The sequence below is a fragment of the Vollenhovia emeryi genome, unplaced genomic scaffold, assembly GCF_000949405.1.
Source record: "Vollenhovia emeryi isolate VEMERY1.0 unplaced genomic scaffold, V.emery_V1.0 DF939207.1, whole genome shotgun sequence".
Lineage (NCBI taxonomy): Eukaryota > Metazoa > Arthropoda > Insecta > Hymenoptera > Formicidae > Vollenhovia > Vollenhovia emeryi.
In genome coordinates this window covers 890,170-899,988 of record NW_011967159.1, presented here as the reverse complement: position 1 = coordinate 899,988, position 9,819 = coordinate 890,170, and the positions used below count along the sequence as shown (strand labels likewise).

Genomic DNA, 9,819 nt, shown 5'->3' with positions numbered 1-9,819 from the left:
TGTTCCGGTATACAGAGTTCAACGAATTATTAATATACATACAAGTAAATCTTACGCAAGTACCAATAATATGTCTCTATCAGTCTAAAAATCTTGCCACTTGTTGCTCTTGAGCTTAACACATTACAATAATTACATAAAACGTAATGTAATTATATTATTTAATTGCATAATATAATTATATATGATCTCATCATGAAATAATATATAATTATATGTATATTATATACATAAACTAAAATAATCATAATTACAATGAAAATTAAAATTAAACTACGACTATTTTCAATCTTAGATTAATGGGTCATTATCGTAATGTTATCGAAATATAAAATTATTTCTTTGGAAAACTCTATTACGTTCCGAAATTAAAAATTGAAAGAAGAATTATATCAATAAAATTATTTTCTTTCCGTAACAGAAGTTTTATTCCAAAAGTAACCGTTAATCGATTAATGGGAGTTATGATAAATTGTTGTAAATTCTAATGATCATATGACTCTCACAAAATAGAATTTTATCACGTCAAAGATTGAAAAGTGCAAAGTCCAAAACGTGAGGTTACATGAGAAATACTTGCTTTGATAGAATTTCGCTCTGGTACGTTCTACCTGTATAATTTACCTTAATCCTTTGAATGAGATTACACGCTGGTCTTACAGTATTTCTAATAAAACTGTTCGTTATTATGCTAACGAGTAATTAAAGAGCGAATTCGATTAATACACTGGTACAAATTAAAGTAAATTGTATGTAATGTGTATATACATGCATTCATCTATTTAGATGTAAAAATATATATGCAGATGTAAAACATAAATAAGTGCTTTATGACTAAAGTGCTCTAATGCATTCTATTGAACAATATGATAACCCATGTCGGGCATCCAAATTCATCCACTTATTATACAAACGCCTTTATACATAAACTAGTGTACAAATATCTTTAATATGAACCAGTATGCACATGGCATATCCACTTGAATTTGCTATATGACAGAGATTATTGCTGTAAAAGCTAATATATTTTTGCCATATTTTTCCTTATATCGTTTCGTAAGAACCTACTGTCGATTCCTCAATTACTATTTGCCTGTTTAAGTTTCCGTTGAAACTGCTATGCGCAATGGTCGATTTAATTGACCGTAACCAATAAGATTTAACTATCGATAACAAAAAAGAATACTGAAATAAGATAAATGCAAGAGTAGAAGCACCAGAGCATTATCTGTCTCTACTTCAGGCCTTTCCTCAAGGCACCGGCGACGGTGGTGGCGGTAGGGGACTAAAATATGTGGACGATCTGGAACTCGGGGACGGTGGGCAGCTGATCGCCGCGTCACTGTGATAGACAGACCGCGGAGTTGGCGGCGGTGGAAACGGTTCGCTCTCGTAACGATAGCGCGCTGGATAATTACTGTCCGACTCATCGCAGACATCGGTGCTACACGGAGTTGGCGGTGGCGGTTGATTGATACTCCTGTAGTGTCGATATGGCTTATAACGCGACGCGTTGCTGCTCGAGCAACGCGTCGAGCTAACGATTGTCGCTGGACTTGGAGGAGGATTCAGAGTTTCCTGAGGATATCCACCCGCGGAACTACCCCTAGTAGAACTTGATGCACCTAGGTAGAACGTAAGAATTGTATAAGTAATAGTAATATCAGGCAATAATATCGACGATAAATTCAGCCGTTTTCGACAACATTTCTTAAACATAAAAGAATCTTCCGTTATAAAAGTATCATAAAAATATTAGTTACAGTACGGAGAGGGGGGGGGAGGTATTGTATTAAATGCGAAGTATAGCATTTTAATACCTAATTATAAATCGTTTATCGACTTTAAATACGTGAATTTGCTGACGATAATGATTCCATCTAAACGAAACTGTTATATGTATGTTCGAAAGTAACGGCGCGCAGGATAGGTGGAAAACGGTATATGAATTCACGTATTAAATAAAAATTATTGGGCCACCTACATCTTGCTCGGACCTAAAATTTGACATTCCCGTTTCTTATTTGAAAAATATTATTTCTCCGAAAAAAGTTACTTTGTCTATATGAGTTTATGTTTCCTACAAAGTTGATTTAAAGATGTACATGAATTTGCGATCTATCCCAGTTAGACAGCTTTAATTTCAAGATACACTACCTGTAATATGACTGCGATCATAACTCGAGCCAAGACTACTTCCGTTCAACATGGACATCCTCACGCCTGCCATCCCAGCCTTAAGACCTCCACTTCCTCCTCCGTCCTTCCTGTTGTTCTTTTGCGAAACAAACATCGGCATCACCATTCGATTGTTTGAACTAGATTTTGGTGATAATGGATCTCCCGCTGAATCGTGCAGTATATCGGGCAAACCCTCGTTTCCAGTAAACCTAATAACATAACATAACAATGAATATTTGCTTCCGCTTTATACGAAAGATTCATTTTCCTATGTTACCTTCTATATTAAAAATTCCGTTTGAAATTATTAAAGTAAAAAAAAGCAACTGAAAGACTTTTTATCCAGCTAGCATTATAAAATAATTAGCGTTTTGAATCAAAATTATCTCAAAGTTATATGTAAATTTCTCAGTTATTTAATAAATACCTTCTGCGGCAGCAGTAGTAGCTTAAAACAATCGCGATGAACACGGGCAATATCACTAGAAAGATGATGATGTAGGTCATCTTGGATTCGTTGATCTCAGGGCCGGCGTTCTGCCGATGCGGATTGTGCGGGCAGGCTGGCGGTAGCTCGTCACTGCCGTCGGCGCAGTCGTCCCATTCGTTACACTTTAACGCCCCGGAAATGCAGACGCCATTTCCGACACACTGAAATTGCCCGCTCTGACAGCATTGCGCCTCATCCGAACCGTCCGGACACTGTTGAGTTCCGTCACATACCCAGGACAATTCTGCGCAGGAACAAACGCAGAGTAACAATATATAATTATGACATATTCAAATTAAAAAGGAAGTGTTACGAGCAAGGCTGTAAGAATGAGCTAACGGCCAGTACAAGATGTTAGTTGAACTCAAAAGCAATTTTAATCATAAATGCATACAACGTTTCGACCTAACTTGGTTTCGTCCTCGGTAACAAACTTGGAACAACTGGTCCAATTTTACGTAGGAAGCAGTTTACATTTAAAAAAACATTTAATTATTCGCTGACTGACTGTTAGTTTTTTCTACTGCTTTTTATATGCTTCACAAGCCACGAGTATTGTAAACGCCAGAGAATGAAAATAGTAAACTGCTTCTTATGTAAAATTTAAACTAACGGTTCCAAGTGTGTTGCCGAGGATGACCAAGTTAGGTCGAAACACGCAATGTGATTTAGGAATAAAATTGTCCTCGAGTTCAACTAATCTCTTGTATTAGTTCGTCAGTTGGTCATTAACTTATTCTTATAACATAAATCATTTGTCTTTATACAGGCAATTTGGGGTAATCGAGCGTATTCGCGAACTTTATAAGAGGTCTGAATATTGACGCTGGTTTTCAAGCTCGACGGCGAAACTTATGACAAATGCAATCATGTTTGTGTACATCATGTTTTCGAACTATACATTGATTGTACACCATTGTTAACTTTTAATTTGTAGTCGGCTTAAATTGTAATACTGTTAATTTTCTTGCGCTGACGAGGACTCTGTGATACCCGAAACATTCGCATTTTAATTATTTTATAAATACACTGTTCTTATCGCCACCTTAATGCTCGTTTGTGTTGGCCTTTTGTTCCCCAGTTGTTATTTATGTTACGAGCTTGTCATGACTGTATTAATTTACATTTGTAATTGTTGAAGAGAAATGAGTCGCACTCACCGATACAGTGATTCTGACATTTGAATTGATCGCGGGAGCACGTGGGACATCCCAGCTCGTCGCTGCCGTCCGAACAGTCGGTTTGCCCGTCGCACTTCCACGTGGCCGGTATACAATCCTTGCTCACGGCCGCGTTCGGCGCGGCGCACGTGAAGTGATCGTTCCCGCAGACAGGCGCCGCGCGACAGGTTCGGCCGTCGTCGGACAGAACCAACGACTTGGGGCACGAGCAACGGGGCGACGTGGCGGCCTCGTCGGCAACGGTATTAGTCCCGACGCAGAAGTGCGAGCAGCCGCCGTAGTCGTTGAACGGGCTGCACACGTGCGTCTCCATGAGCGAGTCCTCGGGCATGTTGACCGCGATGAGATCCGTGAACGCGCGGCTCGTCGTCAAGTTCCTGGGTCGCCTGTTAGTCCCGTCGAACGTCTTGTTGATCCGCTCGATCATCTGTCGGGGTTCACACGAGATAAGCATACATATTCCTGCGCTATCCCGATCTTAAATTTTACTATACAACTGTGACTTACCTGCGCATCCCGATCGTACCAGTAGATGTAGTCGAAGAGGACAGTCAAGTGCAGTGCCGAGCCCTGTGTGGTGGAAGTGAGAAGTTTGCGATTACCGCCCTCGAAGTTGGAGCATTCGATGTGCCTGCCGTACGACCAGTACACGATGTACGTTGTGGTGTCCACTGTCAAGCCGGTAGGCGGCTCCTGCAAATCGCCCGCGATTGTATGGCGCTCCTTGCCATCCATCTTGCTGCGCACCACCCGTCTCTTGCCAATGTCCGTCCAGAAAAGCAATCGCTGCTGTGAGTGGATGGCGATGTGACGCGGCTTCTCGCCGTCGCCCTTCACCACGACGCCGAGAGCCGAGCCATTGTCCAGTCGCGTAACGTTGAGTGCGTCGTTCGTCGAGCACGTCCAGAAGAGCAGCCTACCCAGTGGGTCCAGCGCGAGGTCGAACGCATGTCCGTTTCCGATGGTGATCACAATCGAGCTGCTGTGCTGCTGCTGCTGCGTCCGGTTCTCCAGAGCGCGGCGGATCGTCGAGCGACCATCGATCCAGTAGACGTGCTGCGTCACTGGATCGAACTCGATCGCGCGGACGTTCTTCAGGCCCTGTATGCGTAACACCACTTCCGCGCAGTCGTCTGTCTGATCGGGCAGATAACGCGCGATCGCGGTGCGCAGACTATAAATCATAAAGTGTCGCGGCGCCACGCAGGTCCGGTTGTTCCGCGCCAAACTGTAGTGCGTGGGACACGCGCATCTGTGCGAGACGGACGCACTGTCGTTCGGGCCCGGCAGCGCGATGCAGAAGTGGCTGCAATTGCCGTTTGTGATCGCGCACGGGTTTGAACCGGCCTGCCGCGACGCGTGAAACACCTTCAGGTCCGTCACCGACGCTAGATTCGTGTGGATCTTGGTGCGATTCGCCCCGGTGATCTTGTCCGCCCTCTCGATGTCGCCCGTGTTCCAATCCGCCCAATAAATGTAGTCCCGATACTGCGTAACGCTGAACGGATAGACTATGTTACGCGAAATGACGGCATCCTTCCGATTTGTCAGCAGATCGTAAGAGGTGATTGCAGGCGCGGAGATGTCAGCCCAGTACAATTTGCGCCCCGCATAGTCGATTGTCAGACCATTCGCCTTGCCGATTTTTGTGACAATCATTTGCCGCTGTGTCCCGTCCAGCAGTGCCCTCTCGATGCTGCCGGTATCGCCCCATTCGGCCCAGTACAGATGACTAGCAGCGGACAAACGGGTATTAAACAAGATTAATGTGCTGATCATCAACTAATCTCTAGATTAAAAAAGAAATATTTTCAGGTAAACATTTTTAATTTTTGTGTATGTAAATTTTATGTGTTACGATACACAAAGATTTTCAATAATTGGAGCACCATTGTAACAGCACATTCCTGAGACTAAATCAAGTAAAAAAGTCCTGTACTACTTTTCCCTCCGACAAACAGTTATCGAGATACCATAAGCTAAACATTGAAAAAGTTATAAATCGTCTCTTGAATACCTCAAAAAGTTTTAGGCAAATAAAAAAAATGTTTCAGACAAAAGTTGTAAATATTAATTAGTAGAATAAGATAGTATAATAAACAATAGGGGGTTTCATTTAGAAAATTGAAGGTGACCTTCACATGACCTTCAAATGACTATCAAAGGTCAAGTCAATGGCACCACCTTATGTCCCCCTTCGAACCAAACAACTTTTGTTTGAAACGTTTTTCCGTATCTTTCATATTTTTGAAGATATTTGCGTGGATCGTTCAAAATGAGACATCCTGTATAATTTTGCTGAAACATATTTAAAAATCTCTCTTGACTGACCCCGTTTCATCGTCACTTCATCAATATTTCAGTAAAAATTGAATGAGAAATCATTTTCATTAAAAAGTAATGCAACTTTTAGTCAAATTCAATAAATTTCATAATTCTTTTTATTACCGTTTCAACAGTACACTTTAACATTCCTTGTATCTCACAGTGTGACATTGATTGTCATGGAGTTACAATTTATTTTGAAATATTCAGTCAGTGACTTTTCAATAACTTTCATCAATTTTCATAGTATTTTCGTAGCCCTTGAAAATATTTCCATCAAGAAGTAGCACAAGACTTACCCTCTCTGTGGATCCACAGCAACATTCTTAGGCTCGTCAAGATTTTGCCACAAGAGTATTTTCCTGCTGCCCCCTTCTATTCTTATCATCTCTATTCTATGTGAGGTGGTGTCACTCCAGTAGAGATTGTGCGCGATCCAATCAAATGCAATACCGTCCGGTGCTTCTAAGCCGAGATCGACTATCTTTTCGATATCCGATCCATTTATGAAGACACGCGTGATAGTTTTTAGCTTATTATCCGTCCAATAAATGCGGTTCTCAGACAAGTCAAAGTCTATAGCGCTAGAAAGATTAAAAGAAATAATGTATACAATGTATATCTGTCAAAAATTAAATTAAGTGTAAAAGAAAATAGCTAAAATTCTAAAACAAAGCATAGCTGCTTCAAGAAGTTCCTCTTCTGAGAAACAAATCTCAAGTCAGGTGTGAAATTTTTAGTAAGATAAGGATCCATTTTTTGCACGTACATTACGCTCCTAATTTCGCGAAAAACTTTAATGATCATTCCAATATGTTTCGCATTCAATTTTCTAATTTAAATTCACAGCCGTACTAACCTGGCTTCTCTGATACCGGTAACAGGTATGATGTTATCATTGTTAACGTTCTCGATGCTGATCCGGCCAAGATTCTCCTTCCTGGAAAAGAGCAGGAAGGCGTCCGGTACGACGCAAGTACGCTTGTCCTTGGTCAATTCGTAGCCCATCTGGCAGGCGCAGACGTATCTGAAATATTTTTTATGTTACGCTACAATTCCCCCTCCCCGAGTACAAATCATGATTTAGACATTCGTTGCTATACTGTTTGTACAATTTCTGCCTGTTTAAAAAGTCTCTCTGATCCAGAGCTTAGTATCTTTTTTAAAAAATATCAATACAGATACAGTTACGGATACAGCTACTATCTGTATCTTTCTCTGGAAAAATAATTCAGTGCATCTTGTATCTATATTTAAATCGCAGGATTTCAAGAAATGTAACACCCGAGGGAGAAACGCTGACCAAAATCTTGTACACCAATGCCCACTAATGCCCAGTGGGCATTACTTTATCTTATTACCTTCTTTATCTGGTTTGATCTTAGCTCATATTATTTTATCTTTATAATGCCCCAGCAAGGCCTAATGCCCAAACCAATGCCCAAGAAATTCCTAGAATGCCTAGTAATGCCCAGTAATGCCGCAAATCTGTACACTACAATGCCCTCAGCGGTTCCCCCCTCGGTAACACTTGTATCTGTATCTCTTCACTGAATTCATTGGAAATTTATCCTTGTATCTGTATCCTTGATGAAAAAAAAAGTCAAGATACCGAGCTCTGCAGTCCAATCTATCCACAACGACATCGGTGAATCTCACGCGGGGAATTCTAGCGATGCGCACCTGTTGTTGGGCTTGTTGAAACAGAGGTGGCTACATCCGCCGTTGTTGCGAGCGCACAGCGAACTGCTGGCGTTCATTTGGCCGAGATGTACAGCCTTGATTCCCATGACATTGGGCACCTGGTCGACAATGACCTCGCGCTTGCCACCGGTGAGCTTGTGCGCGCGGTCGATGCTGCGGCGCTGCCAATCGGTCCAGTACAGATAATCGCCCAGCAGACTGAGGCCGAACAGATGCGGCAGATTGTCGGTGATGACCTCGCGCCGATCGGTCCCATCCATGTTGGACACCTCGATCTTGTCGGTCTTCGCGTCGCACCAGTACATCTTCTTGCGCTCTAGGTCCAGGGCGATGCCGTTCGGCCAGACGATGTCCTTGGTGATCAGTAACATGCGCTCGCTGCCGTCGAGATTGCTGCGCTCGATCTTCGGCCGCTTCTCGTTCCAGTCGGTCCAGAACATCCAGCCGTGCTCGGGCGCGACCGCGATCGCTCGTGGCTCGAACAGGTCCTCGTTCACCAACACGCGCCGATATTTCCCGTCTAGCCGCGCCACTTCGATCCGATCAGTCCCGGTGTCCGTCCAATAGAGATTGCGGGCGATCCAGTCTATCGCGATTCCATCTGGATTAGCCACCTGCAAGAATCAAAAGACGGAAAGTTACAGTTAAACGCAGAACGAGAACATAATAAAGGATTGCAAAGTTCATACCTTAAAAGATATTCAAATTAAAGGGGGGAGGAAGACCAACGATGAGAATTTTCTTTTGTTAGAAATAATCTTCCAAATTGAGAGGAAATTAAGTTCGTTTAATGCACATGCAAATGCAAATTAAAGGGGGAGGAGGACCAACTATACAAGCACTAAATTGTGAATTTTATTTTTCTAAGTACTTGAGAGTCAATTACGAGAGAGTAAAAAATATAATAATGTTGACAGCTTCTTAGTGTTTAAATTAGTAATTTAAAAGATTATTTCCAACAAAAGAAAATGCCTCGCATAAAGAACACGTGGCACTAAAAGGAGCATATCTACGTCTACGTTCCTACAAAGAGGGCTTTCGAGAATAATGCAAAAATTAGATCGAGGCAGAGACAATCGCCACTTGCACACCTCCGTGGAGATCACGTCCTGCTGACTCGATCCGTCAAGAGGTGCTCGTCTGATGGCGTATGTCTGTTCGTCGGTCCAGTACAGCAACTCTTCCACCGGATCGAAGTCGATCGCGATCGCGTGCTTGATGCCGGTGAGCGGCAGCACAAAGTTGGTGTAATCGGGCGAGTCCAGGGATATCCGACAGATCTCCGTTCGCTGGACGATCAGCAGCAGCTCCTCCGGCCTCTTGGCGCACGTGTATTTGTCGATCAGTTTGACGCCGGTGGGACAGGCGCAGCTGTAACCGGGCTTTGCCGAGCTCAGAAGGCACAGGTGAGAACAATTGCCATTGTTTCGCCTGCAAGGATTATCACCGCCCGGCTGTCTCTTCGCGTCCCAGACTTCGATATCGCCTGAAATCAAAAGGTGCTTGAATATGACATTTAAATTTGAGAAACATTAATACGCACGGAATAGAATAAAATATGTGAGAGATCACGATCTCTACATGAAAGATTAATACAGGGTGGGTCTTAGCTGCTGCGCGGGCCCTTTTACCATGAGAGAGGGATTACCGACTGCAACTTTAGTTCGCCGAACGGCACAAGAGGGCAGCTGCTTAGATCTCAGGGATGTTGCGGGCAAGTCGAAAACTTGTTCCACTTACAGACATCACGCGGAGAAAAATAATTTGCTAACACAATATATCTTATGTAAGCTTAAGTAAATTTTGTCTGTTATTTTATGATAAAGTTATTTTCTCTTCTATGGACAACTATGTGTTAAGAACACTAATTTTATTGAAAAATTATTGTGCGAAATATTTAGCTAAAGAAATAAAATAATTTCTGTTCTATTAAACGGT

General features: G+C 42.5%; 1 protein-coding gene across 1 annotated transcript; it reads right to left on the bottom strand.

The window, feature by feature from the left end:
• Positions 1-209: 209 nt before the first annotated feature.
• Positions 210-9,627, bottom strand: LOC105561473 (low-density lipoprotein receptor-related protein 5). Its single transcript, XM_012011479.1, has 10 exons — positions 9,622-9,627; positions 8,973-9,383; positions 7,861-8,495; positions 7,037-7,204; positions 6,477-6,761; positions 4,360-5,584; positions 3,832-4,279; positions 2,609-2,915; positions 2,158-2,390; positions 210-1,625 (listed from the first exon to the last, which is right to left on the bottom strand). The coding sequence occupies exons 1-10, from the start codon at positions 9,625-9,627 to the stop codon at positions 1,252-1,254; spliced, it is 4,092 nt and encodes a 1,363-aa protein (XP_011866869.1). The 3' UTR covers positions 210-1,251.
• Between the last annotated feature and the right edge of the window lie 192 nt (positions 9,628-9,819).